Source organism: Lissotriton vulgaris, chromosome 4_1 (genome assembly GCF_964263255.1).
Source record: "Lissotriton vulgaris chromosome 4_1, aLisVul1.2, whole genome shotgun sequence".
Lineage (NCBI taxonomy): Eukaryota > Metazoa > Chordata > Amphibia > Caudata > Salamandridae > Lissotriton > Lissotriton vulgaris.
In genome coordinates this window covers 1,096,428,996-1,096,454,717 of record NC_141691.1, presented here as the reverse complement: position 1 = coordinate 1,096,454,717, position 25,722 = coordinate 1,096,428,996, and the positions used below count along the sequence as shown (strand labels likewise).

At 46.9% G+C, this 25,722-nt stretch overlaps 1 protein-coding gene and 1 long non-coding RNA gene across 2 annotated transcripts in view; one reads left to right on the top strand and one right to left on the bottom strand.

Annotated features, from left to right (window-relative positions):
* The window catches only part of ERP44 (endoplasmic reticulum protein 44), a 444,092-nt gene extending 428,327 nt beyond the window's left edge, over window positions 1–15,765 (bottom strand). Inside the window, exon 1 of the mRNA XM_086967410.1 lies at window positions 15,620–15,765. Coding sequence (XP_086823536.1) covers window positions 15,620–15,664 — 45 coding nt within the window. The 5' untranslated portion in view covers window positions 15,665–15,765. The remainder of the gene's footprint in view (window positions 1–15,619) is intronic.
* Window positions 15,766–16,212: 447 nt separating this feature from the next.
* LOC147722913 (uncharacterized) overlaps window positions 16,213–25,722 on the top strand; it is a 143,799-nt gene continuing 134,289 nt past the window's right edge. The window contains exon 1 of the long non-coding RNA XR_015309893.1: window positions 16,213–16,353. This is a non-coding gene — a long non-coding RNA (uncharacterized LOC147722913). The remainder of the gene's footprint in view (window positions 16,354–25,722) is intronic.

Genomic DNA, 25,722 nt, shown 5'->3' with positions numbered 1-25,722 from the left:
GAGTGGGCATGGTAGGGGAAAAGCATCAGATAAGGAAAATCTACATAAGGTTGGGGTGAATCACATGAAGGATAAAGCAACATGGGCCAGCGAGGGAATTTCTTGCGGTGCGGGAGGGCATGTCACAGAAGAGATTTTATAAAACGAGGGCGACAGCAACAAAGAGCTTTGGGCAGAAATTTTGTCGAGGGCTTCCACTAAAAATGGAACTAAAATAAACAAGATAAAACACATTGTTTACAGATCTTCATGGCATCAACCTTGCTTAGTTGCCTGAAAAAACAAAGTGGCTACGTATGCATGCTCTTTACATTTAAAAAGCAAAAGGTAAGACGTTCGGACATTTCCACAAATCTGCAACTTTAACTCATTTCTCTTTTAGAAGCTCAAGATCAACTTTCTTGTGGAGTTTTTGTAAGTGCGCAGTCTGTTACAAAACACAACAGAGATGTTGCTATTCAGGCAGTTCAATCTGGTGCATGAAATAAATATCCTATTGTGAGAAGTTGGCCTGATATATGATGTTTCCAATTCTGGAACCACCTTGTATCAGTCCAAACAATCCCTTATGGTGTCTGGTTGTAAGTCAACCTTATAGACAAGCTATCCTAGGGGTAGCATGGACTAAGCAGCGTTAAAGGCTAAACTCAAGAGGTCGTGTTAAGCGAGCTGTTTTACCAATCACAATCCTGTAATATCAAATAAAAGGACACCACACAAGTATATATTATAAAAATATATGTATTTATTACTAGAATAATCCCCAGTACTCTTTATGAGCAAAGGGGCACAAGCGTTTAAAAAAAAGCACAGTATAACATATGAAAGTTGCACAATTATGGATGAGGGCGGGTGGCCACTCGAACCATTTATTAAGAAAGTGGTATAAGAGATACCAATCGAACACTGGTTAGGCCTAGGGAATCGCTGAGAGCAGTCGGGACTAGCAATGCTGAAGTCGGGAAAAGCCCGCGGGTTTCGGGTGCAGCGCTTAAAGCACATGCATGCACCAATGCAAAGTCAATGGTGCGTAAAAGTGATAAAGTTACTGTTTAAGGAGACTTCCGCTTAACCTAGAAAGATGAAACTTAAGACACATACACTAGAGGTGTGTACCAGTGTAGGAACACCGGTGTTGCTGAGTTACCTCACCCACAGGAAGTGGGCGCATAGGGTCGAAGTTGTGTCGGGTTTCGTCACGCAGGTTGTTGGTGCTTGAAGCTGAAGATGCTGCAGGCGTTGTGAAGGAGAAGTGTCCGGTGTGATCGAAGGGTGGATCAGAGTTGTAGAGTACCTGAAAGCAGAGGGGACAGAGTCTGGGTCACTCAGCAGTGACCAGGGTGGAACCAGGCAATGTCGGGCGCAATCAGGTGGTTGTCGAGGAGCTTCTCTCCGCTGCCACGTGGGCTCTAGGGCATCTGCGACGTCCAGGAGTGGATCACGAGCTGTCCCATGAAGGCTCTCGCCGTCGGCGGTGTCGGCTTCAGGATTGGAGCAAACAACACTTGGCAAGAGCAATCCACGCAGTACTGGAAGATTGCTTCTCACTTGGACCAGGAGGGTCAGAGCGGGAGCTCATTTTCAGAGGAGAGAGTGCAAGTCTGGAGCAACCAGAATCACAAGTTAGATTTCGTAGTTCGTCGGCACAGGGGCCACAAGCCAACGGGCAAGTGACCAGGCCAACGCGTTGAGCCAAAAGAAGCAGAAGGGCCCCACGCAGCACTCGGTGAGTGTAGAGGGGTGAGCTTCAGTGCAAAAGTGGCTCAGGGCTGGGGCTTCTCAAACCCTGATGTAAAGCTTCGAGGGTCACTCGTGGGCTGCACGGTCAGCGTCTTGTGGTCTTTTCAAGATGGCGGGCCCCACGCTTCCGGTCGCCTCCACGGGTCTCAGCTTTGCAGTGACTGTGGATCGGGCTGTTAGAAGGCAGGCAAGCTTGGTCTTGTCAGACTCTGTCGCTCGAGTTCCGGCGGGAACTGCAACAAAGCAAACGTAGAGGTGCTGGATGGTGCCTGTTTGCACAGGGTGGTCACTCCTTGACCACAAGGGAGATTCTTCAGTCTTCTACGTCGAGTAGGATGTCGAAGGGTCCAGAGTTTCATTTCTTATGTTTCATCAGGATAATCGGAGTGCGTTGGCACTGCTCCCATTCTTATACCAATCTTATACCAATCTAGGGGGCTGGATTACCTGCTAGGTCCCCTCCTATGGGTGGGACCCAGGAAGGGGGTGGTTACACCCCTTTCCCTTTGTCCAGGTCGCACTGGGACTGGGGCTGGTGTGCCCCAGAACCAGTTTGACCGGATTATGCAAGGGGAAGCCTTGTGCTCCCCAGGCAGTGTCTGGTTTCTTTCAACCCTCCCTGCTCCAATCCACTATCTCCTGTCTGGGGTGGTGTAGCACCTCCCTGCGACAGGAAACCCTTTGTCCAGGCCTCCTCTGCTGAGTTTAGGTCAGCAGCAGGAGGTCAGACTTGTGTCTGTGGCAGAAGCATCCATTTTGTGGATCGGAGGCTCTTTTAAAAATCAACCGCGTTTCAGTAAAGTAAAGTAACATGTCTTCTCCCTCTAGAGGGGTGGAATGCTATCCCCGTCGACAGGACTGTAAAGGGGATAGTATTCCAAATCGTATGACACCTTACACGACATGTTTTGATAAAGCCAAACCAAAGTTAACATATAACCCCGAGGATTATAATGCACTTAATAGTATATGGTATGGCATTATCCCGGAACAGCTTAGGGAGTTGTTCCCGACAGCTGCAGACAGGCTCAGCTCATGCTCGAGCTCCATCTCACATTAAACCACGCACTCTGCCTCCAGGATTGATAAGGCCTTCCATAGGAGTGACTAGCAGGTTTTTATGTGTCCAGATATAGGTTTAGATATAGGTATACTATATCTAAGCAAGGGGTGATTACACCAACTTGCCCCAGCTGAGTGATCAGCCAGTTGTGTCAATTTAAGAACCAGCCAGGGGTGGCAAAAGCTATGCTGCAGCCCCTGGTAGGCCTTGGTGGCACCTATGCCCTGAGCACCTATAGTGTATGGTACAGGGGCTGACAAGGAGTCCAGTTCCAATTGGGTTATGTACCTATAGTACATGTATGTGAATTTAGAGAGAGAACAGCAGGCTGGGGGTCTGATTAGCAGGCCCACAGCCTCATTAAGTCGAAAACCAGTGAAGCAAAAAGCAAAAATTGGGGTGACCATAGGATAGCAGACCCTACTCTCCTACACCTATCACTACATTCTGACCTACAGGTGTTGTGCAAGGCAGCATGTTTTGTCCTGAGGAGCTAAGTCGAAGAACAGATAACATGTAAAAATAAGGATTATTAAAAAATGCACATTATGAAGCAATAATGATGAACTAAAAAATAAAAGAAAAAAGAGACAACTACTATGGAAGCTTGATTATTTAAGCATCGAAGGTGTGCACAAAGAACAGGGATGCCATCAAGTTATATGGTGACACGACAACTCTAAGCTAGATATACGTGTGTTGGACGGACACACCACCTGCATGTAGCACCCACAGTGTGATAAACATATCAGCAGAAACTCAACATAAACCAGCTGTGCGCCCATCAACCCACATTTTGTTGTCCTGAAGAGACCCACTGGAGTTTGGGTCAAAACGTCAACACTGTAATAGTTATTTTGTAGTGTGTATATATTTGAATACAAGAAATCAGGAAATGTACAGTACTATGTATTTTCAAAAAAATGTGTACATCTCAACTATGTGCATTTATCATGTTGTATTGTCCACATCACTGCGCTGTTTGCACCACTAACTTGCAAACCACCTATTTGAAGAAAAAATGCAAGAAGCCGTTGTTGGCATTGAGAAAGAGCTTATTGTATTATAACTAAATGGCGACGAGTGAATGAGACCCGCAGAACCGATGTTGAATCTACGTTATACTCTGGTTCCGTTTATGGGCGTATGGGTTTCCTCCTGTGTCTTTTCCTAGGCCAGATACCTCTTCTTCAAGCCATCCCTCAATTTAGCCATATCATCTCCTCGTACGTCCAGTGACCTGTCCCTATCCGGCCAGCCCTTCCACTCTCCTACCTGGTTGCTGGTATGGACTTTCACCAATACACAGCTGGTGTGCCCTTTCTTCCTCCCTTTATCGAGTTCAAAAGTATCAAGTCTGCTTGATTGCCAGATATTTGTCCCTCTGCCATGCCCTCATAAGTGCAACTAGTAGAATGCTGGAACAGTTTGGCTCAATCATTGACCTGCTTATCTCCAAAGCAGATATGATAACTGCTGATGGTCCTATATCAGTAGACTGGTCTGATCTCTTCCTCACCCCCTTCTCTCTGCATCTATCTCATTCTGTTTCTCTTGGCCAACCTAAAAGAACAAGTACCTTTTCCCACAACACTAAAAGCATTGACATTTTGTGCAGCACTGCTATGAGTTCACTTCCAATCCTAGACCCTTACTCTGATGTTAAAGACCTGACCACAAAATGTTTCACCAGTCTATCAGCTGCAATTGATAATGTTGCTCCACTGCAAAGTAAAAAGACCCACCTCTTCTGCTCTGTAGTACAATAAGGCCCTCTACGAAGAAAGAAAAAACTTGAGGATCCTTAAGAAACTATGGAGACATTCTCCCTCCACCTCCAATCTATCCAATCTCTGCCTCGCTAGAGCTCATTATCACAAACACATCTTCCATGAAAAAGCGAAGCACTTTCGGAACCCTCCTCGATTCCACCAAAACCAGACCTAAAAAGCTATTCGACTTTTTTAAAAGCACCAACATCTCTCCCTCTCTCACCATATTTGACGACCCCCCCCTCCCAAAAAAGCAGCAGAATTTGCATGTTTTCTTTAATGAAAAAGTAAATACACTTGTGGATCAGGTTAACCATCCGCCCCGCCCCGAGGAAAGCAAAAACGTAGTTTTGTGGCAGAACTTTGAGACCATACTGAAATGGCCCTCCTTGAAAGCATTCTAGAAATTAAACCCTCTAACCATTCCTTTTTTTAAAATATATTTTTATTGTTATTGCAAGAGGATAATAAAGCAAGTACATTATGGTTCATAACATAACATTAAAAAGATAAATTTTACCACAAATTATTATTACAGAGGAATTCATCAGGAAAAAAATAAGTTCAGAAATAGATAAACATTTAAGATGGCTGTAAATTGAAATATTTAGTAAATCAAATAAACTTCCCCAAAATGTTCTCCCTTTTTCTCAGTGAGCAAGGCCCCCTTAGCCTTGCTAATGCTAGTTCCATTGTATAGATTTCGTTGACTAAAGCCCACCACTCCATAACATGTGGAGGTTCTGAAGAGATCCACGACCTAGCTATTATTAATCTTGCACAGGCAAATAAAATAGAATTCAAATCTTTATGTATACTATTTACATCCTGTAGATCTAATAAGATCAAATGAGCTGAAAGCGACGGGAATATGATTTATTTCTTATTTAAAACGCCTTCTATTACCTTCCAAAACTGAGATAGCGCAGGACAAGAGAAGAGCATATGTTCTATATCAGCAGCTTCCAGATCACATTTAGAGCACTTTGTGCGTTCGTTAGATCGATTATTTAGTGACCAACTGGAAATTCTTTGAGGAGTGTAGTATAATTGACAAATGGTTCTATATAGTTGTAATCTTATATTAGAGGACTGAACCACCCGATTAATTTGACATAGAGAGGCAGAAATCTGACTAGAAGTGAGGTTTAATTCCAATCTATTCGACCATTTAGATGCTATCTTTCCACAATCATCCGTCTTACCTTTATTTAAATAGCCATAACTTTTGCTGATAAGTCATTTGGTCCGGTCCGAATACAAACATTTTAAAGTATCTGAATAGCGAACCTCATTAATTTTCATTTTCCGGACTAGAAAATCCTGAATTTGCATATACTTAAAATGCATACCGTCATTCACTTTATATAGAAGTTTGAGTGATGTAAATCCTAGTAATCCATCAGAGCCATAGAGGTCCCCCAATGTTCTAATACCACACCTTGCCCATAAAATCCCTGCACCATCTGAGAAAATTCCAGGCAGTCCTGGATTCCCCCACAATTGCAGTTCTGCATTAAAAAAAGAAGTCTTATCAAAAATCATAATTTGATTCCAGATTTTTGTTGTATGTCTACCAGTCTTAAACTTGACTCGTTTAAAGTAATTTGGATCGTGGGCTCGAGCCAAAAATTGTTTACAATCAGGTCCTAACTTTCATTTTTAAGAAGGCTGCGGATCCGACCAAAAAAAAGTTGCGAAAAAATATGGTCTAAAATCAGGGAAAGTTAAACCTCCCTTTTCAATTGGGAGTTTCAGTAGCTGAATTGATCTGTGAGCTTTTTTGTATCCCCATATGAAACTACTGCAGATTCCATCCAATTGTTTTAAAAAAAGATTATTGAGTCGTAATGGAATTGATCTAAATAAATAAAGAAATTTAGGCACAATTTTCATTTTGATTAGATTGATGCGTCCAACCAGGCTAAGTGGTATCTTATGCCAGCTTTTTAGTGAGAGAGTTACTTCCTTCAATAATGAATCCTAATTCAGTGCTATTATTTCATCAATATTTGCCGCTATTTTTACTCCTAAATAAGTAGCATTTGAGCACATACCTTGTACCAAGACCGCAGGTTTATAATTGAAAATGACCTGAGTTTTATTTATATTACATTTATAGCCTGAAACATCCCCAAATCTTTTCGCATCCTCCGTTATCCCTGGGATGCCCTTAACTACATCAGTGTTGAATATCGCAATATCATCCGCGTATGCGGTTATTTTTAAGCTATTCCCAGCATGTTGAAAAGGCATAATATCACCTTGAGTAAGGAGTGAGTTTAGAAATGGTTCCATAGAGAGGGCGAACAACAAGGGTGACAAAGGGCAATCCTTGCCGTGTTCCCCTTTCTATCGGAAAATTGGACGAATTCATTCCTGCACAACTTATCTTAGCCATCGGCTGATCGTATAGTGACTGGATCCATCCAAGATATTGGCCCTGAATGCCGAAGGCCTTAAGAACTGCCCATAAATAGTCCCACTCCACTCGGTCAAATGCTTTTTCAGCATCTAGCATAACCATTCCGAGTGGGGCGAGTTCCGTTGACGCTACATCAAAGGTTGTAATAGCCATATTAATATGGGCAGTAGTATTTCTCCCCATGACAAATCCATGTTGTTGAGTGTTGACCAGTTCAGGCATAAGGGGAGCTAGTCGATTTGCCAAAATGTTAGCAAAAGCCTTGGCGTCAGCGTTCATCAGTGAAATTGGTCTATATGACCCACAATCATCCGCAGGCTTTTTTTTTTTTTTTTTTTTAGAAAAAATACAATTTTAGCAGTTTTCCAGGACAAGGGGGCCTTCCTAGTTTCTCCGATTGAATCTATTACTAGCCCAAAAAGAGGAAGTAGTTCCTGAATGCAGGTCTTGTAAAGTTCGATGGGAAGTAAGTCTTCACCAGCTGCCTTACCCGAGGGAAGAGAGGCGATTGCATATTTTATTTAAGTAGCTGTAATCTTAGAGCCCAGTTGTCTAACACCTTCGTTATCTCGTTGATTGTTCAGGTTAGTACTAAGATATAATAATATATTATCATTGGTGGGGTAGTTCTCAGGAGTGTATAGCTTACGATAGTATTTAGCGAATTGATCTAGTATCTGATCTGGTTGATTATAGATGACCGTATCTAAGCCCTTAATTGCTTTAATAGTAGTTCTAGCTTTCTTATCTGCGACTTTATAAGCTTACACTTTCCCAAATCTATCCCCACTTTCATACTGTGACAAGTGGTACTTATGAAGTTTCACACTGTATTTCTCCCTTAGCATCTTTTTAGTATGTGATTGTAATTTCACTAATTCGGTTCTTAACTCCTCAATATTTGATTTTCTTTGCATGAGGGCTGCTGCCAACTGTTGTTCCACAGATAGAATATTGGAAGTCATAAGTTGTGTCTCATTCCGACACTCAGAATTCTTTTTTAGGACATATTGTTGGGCAAATCCCCTGATACTGGCCTTACAAGCATCCCAAACAAATATTACTGCCGCAGAGTTCATATTAATTTCTATAAATTTAGTAATATGTCCTTTAAGTTGTGAAATAAATATTGAATCTGTAAAAAGGTGCCTAGGAAATGTGAATTGCCGAATCCCTTGCCTCATAATAGAGATATTAAATTCCACCAGTATAGGATTGTGATCAGATGTTACTCTCGGACACAATTCTATGCTATAACTTTCCAAAATTTGATCTGTGGCCCATGCCATATCTATCCGGGAGCATAATTTGTGAGGTGCTGAATAATAAGTAAATCCTGATATATTAGAATGTATGGTACGCCAGACATCCTTCAAATTATGCAGCCGACTTAGTTCCAATATAGCAGCTCTAACTTTACGCATCCGTTGTGAAGCACCTTGCCTGGTAGAATCTATGCCATAGTTCATGACACAATTGAAGTCACCCATAATCAGTAATTCTCCCTCCCAGCCTAGCAACTCTATATTTAGCCGATCATAAATCGTTGGTTCGTCAAGGTTAGGGTCATAAACCGCACAAAATACATATTTACAGTGTTCAAATTGTGCTTGAGCAATCGCCCATCTCCCCCTCGGTCCAGCAGCCTTTCTAATAATTTTGATCATTAAATGCTTCTGCTTCAATATTGCCACCCCCCTGATCGAGGCTCCCAAAGTAGAACAGACAATAAGCTCGTAACTCAATTGTCCGAGAAGTTTTCTGTCTTAAAACCCAACATGAGTTTCAGAAATCCTAGCCAGATGTGGTTTATTAAGCTCTTCCTGAACAAGTCTCCTCTTATGCTTGCTGTTGAGACAAGCTAAACATCTAAAAGAAGACCTATTTTGAAAACTACATGGCTAGCCTTCTTCTGTATTATTAAACCCCTAAAATGAAGTGCTTTGCTTTGTTTGCTTTGTTTCTGTTGACCGCCTCTACCTCTTGCAATAAGATTTTTCCCCCTACTTACCCACTCACCCTTCACCCCGAGCTCAGCCCACCCACCCTCTAAACCCTGCAGGGAGAACACCCCTCTATACCCTGCTGCTGTTGGAGTGGCAGCACTGCAAAGTAGCAGCCGGGAGGCTTCAACCGAATACCCTTAACAAAAAATAATAATTTTTCCCATATGGAGAGCAAGACAAAACAGTATCGGAGCATATAGTAAAACATTCCTTTACTGCTTATGTATGAATTATCAAAAATATATATAAGGTTATCAGATATCCAGCACCAGGTCTGCACCTTCTGATCCCTTGGGAATCCCAAAAAGTCAGAGATTTTGCCTTCTCGCACGATTTTCCATATCCTCCAATTTAGCTTCCAGGCTAGTTATTCGTTCTGCATGTAAGTGGGTTAGAGATTCAGTTAATGTAACTCCTTCCTCCACCTCAACTACTCTCTGCTTTAGTTCCTTGATTTCCTGTGTCACCCCACCTAATTTGCTAGATACTTCTAACAAAGAGTTCTGCAATTTAGTATTGTCCTCTCTTAACTGCAGAAAATGTTGTTGCCCTTCTTGCCGTTGGTCCATTAGAGTCTTTAAAATTAAATCACAGAAGAAGCAGAGTGATCTAGACCCAAAGTCTCCTCCGAAGCGGGTGGCTCATTAGCAGACAGAGGACAAAATAGGAACAGTCGCCGTGGAAGTGGCAGCGGCAGTAACAGTGGTGATGGCGGTGGTAGGAGGTGGGGGCATGTCAGAACGGATAGTGGCTATGACAGTGGCTGTGTCCCCCATTCTATCCCCATCCAGGGCTGGGATTGAGGAGCTCAGAATCCCAGATCTCGAAGAAGAATTCACGCTATCCCTTGAATTTATATCTTCCACAGGACTAGCACCCGATAATTTCAGCGCCATATTCTTGACACTGCCCTTCGCTTGAATCCACTTTCTTAAGGGACTTTCATCCTTATTTAGTTTTTTCCGAAGATTAGCTGGCGAAGGGCCCAAGATCAAAGAATTGCCACTGCCATTCTTGAGTTTGGATTTAGCTTTCATTTCTTCTTTTTTCGACCAGGAGGTTTAGTAGTATCTGCTCTAACATTAGCACTACATAGCTTCACCTAGTCGTCTGGGATTTCTTCGTACTCGGTACTCAGACGCTCCTCTGTCCCTTCAGAGAGGAGGCCACTAGTGTCTAGAATATCAATTGTATCGCTAATTTGTTCCTCCCTCCCATGATTAGCTGATATTGGCGGCTCCGAAGGCTCGTTTAGTATATCTATAGATGCATCAGCTATATCAACTGAGTCAGATGAGTCAGGGCTTTCTAAATTCAATGCCAAATCCGAACAGTCCTTTGTTCTATCCTCAGTAGTTGAGTCAGTTTGATTTTGTGTTTCTATATCCATATCTAACTTATCAGCACCTTCCACCAAATTGCCTTTCTCCACATCTTCTCCGGTTGGCTCAAGGGGAGTAGGTGTATTTCCTCCTCTATTACTAGTGTTAACACTTCCAGGAGGTCTTGCAGTTCCTGTAACCTTAATATTTAATACATCAGCCAAAATGGAAACAATGTTACCAGTGCTCCCCTTGCTAGATACACTGCTACAGCCAGTTTTGCTTATGTTATTACAAGCATTCAGATCCGCCACAAACACCGGGGGCCGAATCAGCTGTTTACTTGCAGCATTAGCCACCGCAGCGGCCGCAACTGTAGCCCCCAGTACTTTGACCCCAACAAAAGATTTGGTGATATCTCCGGCCATTACCGTCAATGTTGGTGTTGATGTTGGCGAGTCTGCTTTGGCAGCTTTTCCAGCACGAGTTGATCTAGTATTTAATTTCAGAGCCATCGTCCTTTCTGGCATCAATCCAGTTTTTAGAGCCCCCAGCCGCGGTGTCTTTTCCCGCGAGTCAATGTTTGATTGAGCTGAGAGCAGCGTGAGGCCCGCCCACGGAGTCCACCGGCTGAGGAATGGCCGGGTGCTCGGCAGCCTCCACACAAGCAGCCGCCGCCAGTGCCAGCCACTAGAGGAACAGAGCATCCAGTGTCCGGTGTCCGCATCCAGCAAAATCAGCGAAGAAGGCGCAAAGTAAGCCCCGGTACGCCAAAATCCTTCTCTTTTCCTGTAGCGTTTTTTAATTCATGAAAGGTGCTCTCTCATAGTCCCTCATAGCAGGGAATCGGGAGCCTCCGGGTGCTGCTTCCTCTGCTAGGCGGCGTCAATCCGCCATCTTGATTCTCCCCAACACAGCACCCTCTAACCATTCCATCGACCTCATTCCCAGTGACATTGCCATCGAATTTTACACCCACACACTCTCCTACTGGACCAGTATGATAAACTCTTCCTCAACCAGGGTTCCCTTCCTGCTGCCCTTAAAACAGGGCAGGTTACTCCACTTCTCAAGAAACCCTCTGCTGATGCGAAAGAGCTCAACAACTTCCGTCTTATCACCAACCTCCCTTTTAGTGCTAAAATTACAGAAGGTTGTGTGGCGAAGCAACTTTCCCAACACACCAAGGTCAACTTAATCATTGACGAATTCCAATCTGGTTTTACCCATGTCTGCAGTACCGAAACAGCCCTACTTCAAGTGATCGATGATGCCCTACGTGTACTTGACTCTGGTGAATTTTGTCTCCTGATCCTTCTGGACCTATCCGCAGCCTTTGACACTGCTAATCACAACACTTCTGAACACTTTAAAGCCAACAATGGGTTTTGAAAGCACAGTGCTCAAATGGTTTGAATCATTCCTCTCAGGCGGATCCCAGATGATCAAAATAGCAAATTGTCTCTCCACCTCAATGGCTGTTGGACAAGGCGTCCCTCAAGGCTCGATCCTCGCACCCACACTGTTCAACCTTTACATTGAACTGCTGGGTAATTTCCTAAAAATAAATCTGGGATCCAATACCGCCTATATGCGGATGATACCCAAATCTACCTAAAGGTATCTTCCACTCATGAGACTTCAATCCTCAACACCACTCTCAACGCCATCTACCACTGGCTGTCAACTCATCAACTAATTCTGAATCCTTCCAAAACAGAATTCCTTCTCCTCTCGACCTCACTATCTCCTCCTCCTATCTAATCTTCGACGAAAAATATGAACTTTCTCAACAACAAACTTATTGTTGACAGTGCCAAATCTCCAGGCGTCATCCTAGACAAAAGGCTCAACTTACAGTCCCATATCAATTCCATCGCCAAGAATGCTCACTACCAACTGCGCCTTCTCTGGGGGCTTTGCGCTTCTTTCCTGAACAAGACCTAAAAACCGTGGTCCAATCTTTGTTACTTTCCAGATTGGACTACTGCAACACTCTCCTTGCTGGCCTTCCTTTCCCTTCTAAAATCCACCCTGCACTCACCAGGTCGCTTTGTATATAGGGCTAAAAGAAATGATCACATCACACCCTTACTGTTGTCTCTTCCCTGGCTTTCTATTGAAGCAAGGTCAATTTCCAAGACTGCCTGTATCACCCACAAAAAGTGTCGCACAACTCCACCCCAAGCTATCTGGCTAAAAAACTCTAGGCTGGAGGCTCTAGACCTTCATGCAATGCAGAAAACATACTGCTCAAACCTCCTACCTTTAAAATGGAAAGATTTATGGCTCAATCCTTCTCGGGTAATGCAGCCAGAATCTGGAAATCACTTCCTCCATCCCTCCGAACCACCACCTCTTTCCAAAAGCACTTCCTGGAATAATTCAACTAATTTCTTGATACTTTCGGTCATCTAACACTCACATTAGGTCAACTTTGTAAATATGTATTTTACTCCTGCTTTTAACCCAACACTGACACCTTTTATTTATTTTTTTACATTATAAATATGCAAATAATTAGATTTGGAACTGCATAAATGTAACTCATCAGTGTGCTCAGTCGTTCTTGTGTACCTTTGTAACTGTATATACGTAACTTGTTAGCATGCTTAGTGTATCTCTTGTGTCCCTTATATGACTTCCCTGGTTATTTTGTAAAGCGATTTGACACCTTTGGGTAAAGTTCGCGCTATATAAATCTGCATTTATTTATTTTTTATTTTAAAGGTTTTATATAGCGCTGGCTAGACCCAGAGGTATCAGAGCGCTTTACATGAGCATCAGATCGCAGTTACAGGTTACATCATTACAAAGGTTACACAGTTATTAGAGCTTGGCAACATAGTTACTTGTAAGGTCAAGATAAACAATAGGCACAAATACGGAAGGGGAAAAGCAAGCAGGGGTAAAGATTCAGGGGAGGGGGAAGTAGATAGGTAATGAAGGCGGGAAAGAGGAGGGGAGGGTGAAGGACAATGCAAGGAAAGAGGAGGGGGAAGGGCGACGGGGACACAAACCGGTAGACGAGTCAAAGCAACGTCCAAAGTCCAGTAAGCTGTGATCCCAGGGGAAGTGGTGTCACTTCCCTATCTCTGTTGCGGGAGGCTCCCTTTACGCAGTGGACTCTCTCAGAGGGGTCTCTGAGACTCCAAGGCCTACATACTGGATCCTTCCCCAAAAAGGGGAGAGGGAGTGCTTTGGCAAGGGGTGCCATATCATACCTCAGGTGTGAGTGGCTCCCTTGGCGCAGTGGACTCTCTCAGTGAGTACGCTGAGACTCCAGAGTATAAATATTGGATCTTTTGCCAACAAGGGGAGAAGGAGTGCTTAGTCAAAGGGCACAAAGGACAGGGGGCTTGGCAGACTAGCAGGCAAGGTGAAAGATTCAGGGGAGAGAGGATAGGAGCTAGGGAGGTAGACAAAGGGAGAAAGAGTACTAAATGGGAACAAATTAAATAAGGAGTTATTATATATCGCTGGCTAGACCCGATGGAATCAGAGCGCTCTACATGAGACATAATAAAGTTGCAAATTACATCAGTTAAAAGGTACATAATTATCAACAAAAGCATTTAAAGAACCTAGGGGAACAAGGTGAATGGAGCAGGAAGGGTAAGGTGATAGGGTAAAGGGGTAGGAGGAAGTCAGGACGTAGAGACAAGGGGAAAATAGTTACAAAAGATACCAGAAAAAACTTTTTAGGAGCATAGAAGAAAAGGAAAAGGGGGTGAGGGCGAAAAGGGGTAGTGTATAGATACAGCTGTGAGACGAAGGGAAACTGTGTACAAGGTCCGGCTGGGTAGGTGACAGCCAAGGGGGAATCCTCGGTCCATCTCCTCTTCAGCTATCAGGTAGGTCCACCGGGCATCGGTCAAATGGCTAGGTCTCAACAGAAAAACAATTAAAGGGGAAGAGGGCAGGAAGAAGGGAGCGTAGAGGGAGAAGGGGGTGGGGTGAAAGGGTAAGAGGGGGAAACGACAGAGAGACAAAGGAAAGTCTGCCGAAAATCCGGCTGGGTAGGTGACGGCCGAGGGGGAATCCACAACCCATCTTCTCTTCAGTCAACAGGTAGCTCCACCGGACATCGGACAAATGGTGGAGGGAAGGTTCAGAGTACATGTCCAGGAGGGAGAGCAGGATCAAGGTCAGGTGAGGGATGTGATTAAGCTCAGGATGCTGGCCAGTTCTATTGTCCGGGAGCGTTAGAGCATCGTGGAGAGACCGACTGAGGCTGCCAACTTGAGGTCAGGCAGGGGGGTTGAGACCTTGGTGTGAAGTTCAGTTGGTCCCCAACATTCCCAAAGCATAGTCACTTATCTCTGGGATGGGACGTCCCTCACCCTAAGAACCGGGACTGCACGTATCTCGCATTGACTATAGGGTGGAGTATATAAATAGAAGATACAAATAACTAAGCGCCCTACCTTGCATCACAAATCACGCGCATGTGTTTCCATATGGATATTTTACGTGGACTCTTTGAACATTTCAACCGTGGAGAAATACTACCATTCAGCAAGTGTGTCTAGGACCAGTTCATCAGGTCTAGGAAGGTGACGCTAAGTGGAAGAGGGATCATATCTTTAAGGAAGATACTACCGGTTCTTCTCCACTGTAGAACCAGTCTTTCAGCTTCCATACGTTAGTTGACAATGTTACACTGTTCAAAACACTAACAGTATTTAATGGTGTGGTAGGGAAAACAACATTTCTGGGTAAAGAGGAGGAGCAACAGTTACCGGCCGAAAGATATGTGACGGTAACCAGCTTGCCGCTGATGGTGTCAATTTGAGCAAAGTGTGTGTCTCCTTAACAAGAGTCTCTTTCCGACCTATGCAATAGTTCCAGGATGTTCCTAGCTCCGGGAAATTTCACTTCCGGATTTTTGGCCAATCAGATTGAGACACACCACGCGCGTTAGCCAACCAAAGGAGGCGACACCGATAGGAACAAGTGGAGAAGTGCAACTGTGTTATTTTTATTGCCACAAAACCCAAGTCTGTGATATTGGAGAGGGTGTCATCTAAAGTTCCACTGTGCATCAAGGACTACAGTAACACACTAACACGCTGCTATCACTACTAACCACGAGGCACAGACAAAGAAACATCTTCCTATCCAAGTGCAAGGCAAACACAGACACCTGCAGGAAGCGACAGTCAAACCCACGCAAGTTGGATGCCCAAGGCTCCCACTCACATTCATTATGTTGGTTTCATTTTCTAACTCCGTTTCAACGTGTTCACTGCTGAGTTAGAATTAAGCCCTATAGCCCCTTCCTCACTCACCAAAAGCAGCAGAAAGCAGGGAGCCCGGAAGGTTGCGTTTCTCATGATGAAGGTGTAACCGGGTCCTGTCTCTTCGAGGGATGGGAGACCTGCAGTAGTCCCAACTACCCGGCCTCCAGGAAGCGGTTGAGAGAGTCATAGACATAGAAACAAGACCAGTTCCGTAGGTGTCGTCTCGCCTGTCAACCATTTTAGGATGGGAACAGTTCACTTTCACTACAACTGACACTTTGAAGCAGATCCTCTCTCCACTGAAAGTGAGTGTCCCTTAAGCAACACAGTTAGTTTTTACAGAAGCCATTTATTTAGTAATAATTTGTTTATGTTATACAGAATAACAAAACCTGCAAATTGGCGTGTACTACGGCTCCTCTTGCTACGATGTTAAATTAAATGGGTACTATGTTAATCATATCGAGGCATCAATATTGCTTTTCGTTTTTTCTCCCATTTTTTTCAATCGAAATGTCTACGTGTCTTTTTCAAGATGGCTTCTCTACTGCCTTAGGAGTCAGGACCGTTACGTTGATCGTTTTATCCTTTCCCTTCGGATTACACGGGGTGGGTGAGTGGATTGTGTATTTCTTCCGGGGTTCTTGAGTTTACCACACTGGTCTCTCTAGAAGCTGCAAACAGTTTGATGACATGGTTGGCTTTATTCTACTGCTTTTGTGGCATACATTCGTACGTCACATGAAAATGCAGCAGAGTTCAACGGCGTTTCTATGCCAGATGTAAGCAGTTCGTCCTTGCTTTTCTTTGCAATATTTTTCTTGTAGTTATTGTTCCTCCCTGGAAATTGTCTGTCTGGCTTAAAAACTAACAAGCATTGGTAAATCTATTCGGTTTTGCCTACGTGGTTAGGATTTTTTGTTGTAATTTGTAAGTAGTTGTGCAATATAAGTTACTGAAACTCTGCTACAAGTGTTATGACTTCTTTATTGAGAAAGACAATATATTGTGCTCTTCTCAAGGCAAGTCTCAAACTCTCCACTGGGCTCCGCATACACAAGATCACTCACTGTGTCAACTTCATTATGAGATTATTTTATTGGTGGTGTAATGTCGATATTTACTCCCCCCACAGAGCACAGGAAGCCAAATTGTGTGAAGGAACAAGGATTTATTTCCCTTAAACAAGTTCGCTATCATACAGAGCGCCGAGCGTCTAGCTGTCCCCAGCTCCGGTCGCTTCTGCCGTTGCTGCCTTCGCGCGCTTTCACTCTCGCTTCCGCGCATGCGCCGGTGTTCCGCTCTTGCTCCGGCGCGGCACGTCATCACGCCATGCGCTGGAGACTAGAGCGCAACACCACATATCTCCTCCTTTTACCAATAACACAAACAACAATAGAATTTACAGTTCAATAGTCACTCATTTCATAGTCTTTGAAACGAGGGGGCAGGGTGACCGCCCTCCCAGCACAGGTTCGTCTTACCGGGGTGAGCTCTTCCCTGTTACCTTCACCGGGAAGACTTATGTCCTTCTGGGTGCCTTTTTCCTTCTCCCCAGCCGGGGCCATGTTTGTCTCTGCTCCTTCCTCCGTTCGTGATTCGTCGTTCCCTTCATTGTCCTCTAGGGCAGGGCTTTCCTTCTGCCTCTCCTTACTTATCTCCGTCTCTTCCATTCTCTTGGTTTGCCTCTGATCCTCAGTTTCTTCTTCCTTGTCCGCCGGCCACTGCATGATCCTGTTGACCTTTGCCATGCGGTCTTGGGACCACACTCTCCCATCGCTGAGCAAGGCGGCTCTACCATACACGTCTTGAACCTGTAGAGGTTTGCTGTACTTGCTTTCGCCTTTCTTTTGGAGCGTTGGGAGTTTAACTCTAACCCATTCCCCTTTTTCCAGGATGGTGTCTTTGGTGTTGTGCCTCTTGTTGTAATGTGCAGCGTACACTTTTTGGGCTTTTTCCAGGTTGTGTTGTACCACTGCCGGCGACCATTTACTAGTTACTGTTTTTTTTCTCCAGACCACATTGTCTCTTGTAAATGGGAACCTGCCTCTCAGGATTTGGAAGGGGCTGTATCCTATCACTGTTGGTGTGATCCTGTATGCCCACAGCATGTTTTGGACTTCCAATCTTTTCCTTGCATTATGGCAGCCTGTATGGACCCCATCAGAACACGGTTGAACCGTTCCACTTGGCCATTACATGCGGGATGGTATACTGCCGTGTGTTTAGACTTTATCCCATTCCTCTCCATGTACTTGTTCCATTTATCAGAGGTGAACTGTGGCCCATTGTCACTTAAAATCGTCCTCGGTATCCCTTCCCTCAAGAACAGTGAGGTGAGAAATCTCAACACTGCATCCGTGTCCATGGATTCCTGCACATCTATCTCAGGCCATTTGGAGTATTTATCTATGACCACGCACAAGTATTTGGCTATACCTCTGTTGTCGAGGACAGGACCTAGTATGTCCACTGCAATGTCTTCCCATGGGTTCAGAGGGCGCTCAAATTCCCCCAGCGCCGGCCTCAGTGGTCTCAGTATTTTATCCGCACCCTGGCATTGGACGCATTCTCTGACTTGCTTTTCTATTTGACTGTCCATTCCCGGCCACCAGTACATGTGTTTCACTCTGACCTTCGTTTTCCCGATGCCTAGGTGACCTTCATGAAGTTGGTTCAGTAGCAACGGGATTAAAGTCACTGGAGGTATCACTTTATCGCCCCGGTACATAAAACTCCCTGAGTCGCTCATCGATAATTCCTCCCGTATCTCATAGTACTTCCTCAGGTCCGCTTTGAGGTGCCTTTTTTTTGGCCATCCAGAGACGAGGTATTGTTTGACTTCCTCCATTTCGCTGTCCTTCTCATACGCAAGGGCCCATTCTTGCCTGCTGATCGTTCTCTCGGAATCGGCCATTTCTGCCACCATCTCATCAGTGTCAGGGGGGGCCACTGGTGCGTCCTCCATGGCGGAGGCTCTGCTCAAATAGTCCGCTACTTTATTCTGTGTACCCGGCAGGTATTCCACATCATATGTGTAATCCAGCATCTTGAGTGTCATCTTGGCGATGCGTGGGGTGGCTGTGTCGTGGCCGCAGGATGTCAACACCTTAACCAATGGTTTATGGTCAGTTTGTAGTTTGAAGCGGGTGCCCCAAATGAATTGTCTGAATTTTCCCATGGCCCATGTGACCGCCAGCATCTCTTTTTCGATGACGCTATATTTCTGCTCGGTAGGGGATAACACCCTGGATGCGAAACTGATAGTTTCTATGGTGCCATCCTTCCTTTCCTGTGCCAGCACTGCTCCCAATCCTTTCTCGCTGGCATCCGTGTTTATATGGTGTCGCCTGTTGGGTCATGTCCATGCAGGGGTACTGCTCCACTTATGTCGTTCTTCAGGCCTTCAAATTCGCTCTGTGCTTCTTCGTCCCATTTAAACTGCGACTTGTCCCTGATGAGTTGACGGAGTCTATGAGTCTTGGTGGCAAAGTGTCTTACAAATTTACTATAATACTCCGCCATTCCGAGGAATGACCTAACTTCCTCCTTGTTGACGGGGGCTCTGGCATCGCAAATGGCTTTCACATTCTGCCTTTTGGGGGATATTCCTTGACTCCCTATTTCATGACCCAGGTATGTGACGGAAGACATGCCCAGCCTGCATTTACTCCACTCGGCGGTGAGGCCTTTTTCTTGTAGTACTGTTAGCACCTTTGTCAGTTTATTGTCATGGTCCTCTTGGTTTGTTCCCATGATCAGGATGTCGTCCTGGAAGTACTGGACGCCTGGTAGGTCTTTGAACAGACGGTGCATTAACTTCTGGAACACCGCGGCTGCTGAGGCCAGACCAAACGGCATTCGACGGAACTGATAACACCCAAAGGGTGTGATGAACGAGGTAAGTTTTCTGCTCGATGGGTGCAAGTCAATCTGGCGATACGCCGATGTGAGGTCAATTGTAGAGAACCATGATACTCCTTTTGTCCTTGCCAACATTTCCTCGATCCTTGGTAGGGGAAATTTCTCCACTATTAAGCATTTGTTGAGCTCGCGGAGGTCCACACATAAACGTACCTTGCCATTGGGTTTCCTGGCTACGACCAAGGGGGCCAACCATTCTGAGCTGTCAATCGGTTCAATTATTCCCTGGTCTTCTAATCTCTGGAGCTCCTGCTGGACTGTGTCTTTGACGGCAATGGGGATGTTCCTGACCTTGTGGGACACCGGGGGGGCATCCTCCTTGAGGAGTATCTTGTGCACAAACTTATCCAGTTTCCCAACCGTGCCTCCGAACACTTTGGGAAAGGCCCGCTTCAGTTTGTCTTGCTGTGGCCACTGGCTGTCTTCTGTCAAAAGGATCTGCCCTTTGCCCCCTGGATCCAACTTGATTCCCAGGTCACCTTGGTCCCTCCAGCCTAGCACAGATGGTCCCCGCTCTGCCACATATAGCTTGCAGATCGCCGATCTACCTCTGAATTCGAACTTCAGGGCGCGGAAAACTACCATGGGGATTGCGTTGCTGGTGAATGAAATGGGACGGATGTCTGGCGGGTGTAACTTCGGACCCAGGGTGGGCACAAAGTCTTCTTCCCATACTGATCGCTGTACTATGGAGTAAGGAGAACCTGAGTCAATAGCAATGTGCATTTTCACTCCTCCTATGAGCATGTCCGTGCGCGGCTTGTCTGAGCGCTTGCCTGTCACCTCCAACACCTGGTCTTCAACACATAAAACCATGTCGTCGTCTTCCAGGTCTTCCTCAGTTTGGTCCTCCGACAGGGACTACCCTATGCACTTCACCATGGATTTCTTTTCTTTCTTGCGGCATACTTTCTCAAAATGGCCGACCAGGCCACAGAAGGAGCATCTGGCGCGAAACGCTGGGCACCGTTTGTCTTGCGCAGAGTGGGCAGTACTCCCGCACCTGTAGCAAGAGAATTTACTGTCCGTGGGCTGTCTACCTGGAGATGTTTGCTTCCGTGTCCACCTGGAATCCTGCTTCCTTTCTCCCGTGGATCCCTTTGGCTTATAGGCTGAGGGAGCTTCGCCAATCTTATTGACCATCTGCCTCTGCGTGCTTTTCCTTCTTGGCTGCGTCTGCGCAGCGTTTAGAAAGTTCAGCTTTCTTTACCATGGGAATTACGTCTTTGAGCGACGCTTCTCCCTGTGCCCACAACTTGTCTTGGACCGACTTGTTCGTGGTGTGCATGACTATTTGGTCTTTGATGTATTCGTCCTGTAGCTGCCCATATTTGCACGTGATGGCTAATCGTCTCAAGGCTGCCACGTAGTCATCTATAGATTCTCCCTCTCCTGCTTTCGTTGCTGGAAGTTGTACCGACGATGGATACGCATACCGCCGGTCGATAGTGGTTGTCAAGGTCTTCCAGAGCATTCTTGAAGACGTCATTGTCCGTGTCTGGTCTCTCTTTAGGCACAATGTTGGCGAACACACGTACACCTTCCGGGCCCAGGTTATGCAGCAGCAACCTCTTCTTCCTAGCGCTGGGTAAAGGCTCACCGTTTTCATCTTCCAAGGCCTCCACATAGTTCTTGAAATACTCCCTCCAGTCCTCCCATTTCATTAGGGGTTCACCTGGTCTGGGTAGGAAGGGGATGGGTGCCGTTAGAGCTGTTGCCTGGTTGCTCATTCTGGGCGCAGTTCTGGGTCCTCCGTCTCGGTTCTCTGGGCTGCCAGGTGCGCTGGGGTTCCCTTCTCTGTCAGAGTCGTCGCAGTGGCTTTTGGGACTGCCCGGTGTACTGCTAGATCCACCTCGTGTGGCGCTGGGGAGGTGTGCTCTACCCTCCTCCCTGTCACTGTCCCTTCTTTCTGCCAGGGTCTCAGCTACGTGCCTCTCTGCGCGCTGTGCTGGTTCTGACTTGCACTGATGTGGCTTGGTGCCACGTGGTTGCAGGCTGCTGTGGGTTTGCGCTGCTGCCACGCTCTGTTGTGAATAGCGCTGTTGCTCTGGGCGAGCTCACCTTGAGGTGCCACTGTCCACAGTCTCCGACTTGCTGTAGGTGTCTTGTCCTCAGATTCAGCTCCTCCTGTGTGGCTGCAGGGGGGTAGTGAGGTGCTCCCAGTCCTCGTCGCCGCTGTAATGTCGATATTTACTCCCCCCCACAGAGCACAGGAAGCCAAGTTGTGTGAAGGAACAAGGATTTATTCCCTTAAACAAGTTCGCTATCATACAGAGCGCCGAGCGTCTAGCTGTCCCCAGCTCCGGTCACTTCTGCCGTTGCTGCCTTCGCGCGCTTTCACTCTCGCTTCCGCGCATGCGCCGGTGTTCCGCTCTTGCTCCGGCGCGGCACGTCATCACGCCATGCGCCGGAGACTAGAGCGCAACACCACAGGTGGCTGTGCACGTGAAACTTTTTGAGTTTATCCTTTAATTTAAGACACCAATAAGGCCTTGACCTATGTTAATCTTAATGTTACTTATTGAGCGCACAAATACCCAGAGGTGTCTTGGCGCTAAATAACTAAAGTAAGCCCAAACGATCATGCATTAATTCTGGATTAACCAAGTCTTAAGAGTCTTTCTGAATGAGGCTAATGAACTTGCAGACCTGATATGCATTGGAAGAATATTCTCTAGCTTGGCCGTGCCACAACAAATACTTTGCTACCCCCTCCCTCCCCCCTCCCCCCCCCCCCCCCAAGCTAAAGGTACCATCATAAGCTTGGTACCAGTAGAGCGAAGCTGTCTACCCGAATCATACCAAGAAAAGATGTTTCTTAGCAACACAGTTCCCATATTATTCAAGGCCTTAAATGCTAGGCATAGCGTCTTGAACTTGATGCAACTTGCTACAGGAAGCCAGTGGAGTGTTCGGATTTCGGAGTCTAGCGGCTGCATTTTGCTACATCTGCAGTTTTTTAATTTTGTTTCTGCATGTTCAGGTACAGTTCATCGCCATAATCTAATTTTGATAGTACTAATGCAGTCACCACCATCTTCCTAGAATCCATAGGGATATAAGGAAGACATTCTTCAGTTTCTTGAGAAAGTAAAAAGTGGAAGAGACAGTAGTGTTAGTTTGCTGTGAAAAAGTTTATTGATTGTCCATTAGTATCCCAATATTTTTAGCTTTTTCTACTGGTTTTAGCAATTCTTTCATCTCTGTAGGCCTCCTACCATCACATCTAGGTTGGGGGTTGCCAAAAATCACTATTTTGGTTTTCCCCGAATTAAGTTCAAGACCGTGCTTGCCCATCCAGCTGTTAATTTCCAGCATACAGTTTTTAAATTCAATACAGGGGAGGCTTGCTCTTTATGTATTAAATCTTTTATTGAGCACAAGCAAGTCATATGCACCTCCGAAATATCATGTGGGCCGGAGCCAAGCTGGGGAAGCCAAAGTCTGAGGCCCCACTGATACCCCTCACATGGCCAGCGGGCACATTGTTCGTTAACACAGCAAGCCGCCTACAACCCAACCGGGCCGGCCGCGTTATAAGAGGTGCTACAGAGGTGTAGGCTGTGTAGTACTAGTGCAACATTAAAGCAACGTAGAACAGTAAACAACCCCCCCTTCCCTTCCCACCCTCACCCTCCCCTCTCCTTGTCCATTTCCGGGAATAAGTGGTAGGCCACTATCGTCCACTATTGGTCAGGTAGCGCTGCGCGTGTCGGGGCTGTGCGCTTGTGGGTGCGTGTTTTGGGTTCCGGGAGAGGTGTTTCCGCGAGGCGCAGCAGACGCAGATAGCGTGGACAGCTCACCTCACGGAATTCCCCCGTTAGTAGGGCGAGGAATGGTCGCCAGAGCTCCGCAAAGTCCGTCCCCCTCCCCGCCGCTGCCAGTGACAGTTTCTCCATCCCAAGGATCGCCCAGAGCCGGTGCAGCCATCCCAGTTGTTGCGGAGCCTGGACGGCTCTCCAATGGGCCACAATATTCTGGACCGCTGCCCCCAAAGCCAGTGCGATCAGCCGCCCCCTCCAGGACTTCAGAGGATACATGAGAGCGTTCGGGAGGCCTAATATGATGTAGGCTGGGAAGCGCGGCAGCTGTGTATCTAGATGTGCGTCTATGAGGTCCAGGATAGGGTTCCAATAGGAGCGAAGCGCCTCGCAGCTCCATAGCAAGTGTTCCAGCGTTCCTAGTTCCCCGCACCCCCTCCAACACCTATCGCTAACTCGGGCATCCCATTGGTGTAACCTCTCAGGGGTGTGGTACCAGTATGTGGCGACTTTGGTAAGTGTCTCGGTGAGCCCGGTGTGGTGTGCTGAATGTCTGGCCCTGTGGTACACCCCTTCCCATTCTTTCCTCGTGAGTTGTCGCCCCAGGTCCCTCTCCCACCTGGCTTGTCCCGCGTTGTATGTGTGGGCCTGAGTGAGGAGCAGCTGTTGGTAGAGGTCCGAAATCAGTTTTTTATCCGAAGTGCGTGTCAGCAACCATTTTTCATAAGGCGTGAGGTGTCGTTGGGCACCAGGCTGGATCGAGGGGTGAAGCACCCAGTGTCGCACCTGCAGGTACTGTAGGCGTTCCGATTCGGCAACGCCATAGTCTGTCTTGACTTGCTGGAATGGGAGGATCCCCTTAAGGTCAAACATGTGGCCCGCCGCCCTACAGGGCGTCGCATGCCAAGTCGTAAATGCTCCGGTGTCCAAACCTGGCGTGAAGTCGGGATTTTCGAAAATGGGGGTCATAGGCGAGGGAAAGGTGGTCAGTCCCTTGACCACGGCCACCCTATCCCACACTCTCAGGGCGGTGCTCGTGATTTCAGAGGCGTACAGGTTAGGGGGCCTATGCCAGCGTGGCAGGAAAGGCACGCCCTGAAGGGTACGACCGGCCACCGCCTGGTCCTGGAAGAGCCAGTGCTTGCCGGACTCCAGTTGAAACCACTCCACGAAGGTGCGCAATTGTGCCGCCTGGAAGTACAGGGTGAGGTCGGGCACGCCAACCCCCCCGTTAGCAGGGGGCAAAGTGGCGAGGGTATGTTTAAACCGCGGTCGGCGGCCATTCCAAATGAATCGCGACAACTCCGATTGGGTCTGTTGAAGCCACCCAGCCGGGGGATTCAAGGGGAGCGTCTGGAACAGATATAAGATCTGCGGCAGCAGCGTCATTTTGACCGCGGCAATTCTGCCTAGCCACGATAACGTAAGCGGCTTCCATCGCCGTAGCTGCTCCCGGAGTTTGTTTGTGAGTGCCTTATAGTTAACTCGTGCAGTGCCCCGCACCGTTGGGGACAGGCGGACGCCCAGATAGGGGACGGATGTGTCCGACCACTGTATTTTGAACTCGGATTTGATCTCGTCCACCACGTCCGGACGCAGTGAGATGTTTAGGGCTTCCGACTTCGCTTCGTTGATTTTAAAACCTGAGGCTAAGGCAAAGGTATGGAGCTCCACAAAGAGAGCACGCAGGGATTGCATCGGGTTGGTGAGGGACAGCAGAATGTCATCAGCGTAAAGGCTGATTTTGTGCGTGTCAGCACCAAACCGAATGCCAGAGATGAGTGTATGTTGTCGCACCCTCTGTGCCATCGGCTCCATGTATAGTGCGAATAGGAGCGGCGATAGTGGGCAGCCCTGGCGCGTACCTCTGCCAATATCGAATCCCGGGGAGGTGTGACCGTTCACCCGCACCGTGGCGCTGGGCCGGCGGTAGCAATTGAAGATGCGGTGGCGGAGTTTCTCCCCAAACCCAAGTGGCGAAGTACGTGGTCAAGGTAGGGCCAATGCACCCTATCGAATGCTTTCTCAGCATCGATGGTGAGGAGCATACAACCCGGTTTAGTGCGCGACCCGGCCTCGATGAGGTGTAGCACTCGCCTAGTATTGTCACTGGTCTGCCGTTGGGGGATAAAGCCTGACTGGTCAGGGTCTATCAGCTGCTGCATGTATGGCGCAATGCGGCCTGCTAGTATGCCGGTGTAGAGCTTCAGGTCTACGTTCAGCAGCGAGATGGGCCTGTATGAGCCACAAGTCGTGGGGTCGCGGCCCGGCTTGGGAATCACAGAGATAGACGCCTCCAGCAGGTCAGGGTGTATGGCACCAGGCGTGTCAAAGGTGTTAAACAGGTCGCGCAAGAGGGGGGCAATCTGCTGACAAAAGGCCTTGTAGAAGGCCGCAGTAAAGCCGTCGGGTCCCGGGGATTTCCCCACCTTGAGGCGGGCAATTGCAGAGATGACTTCCTCCAGG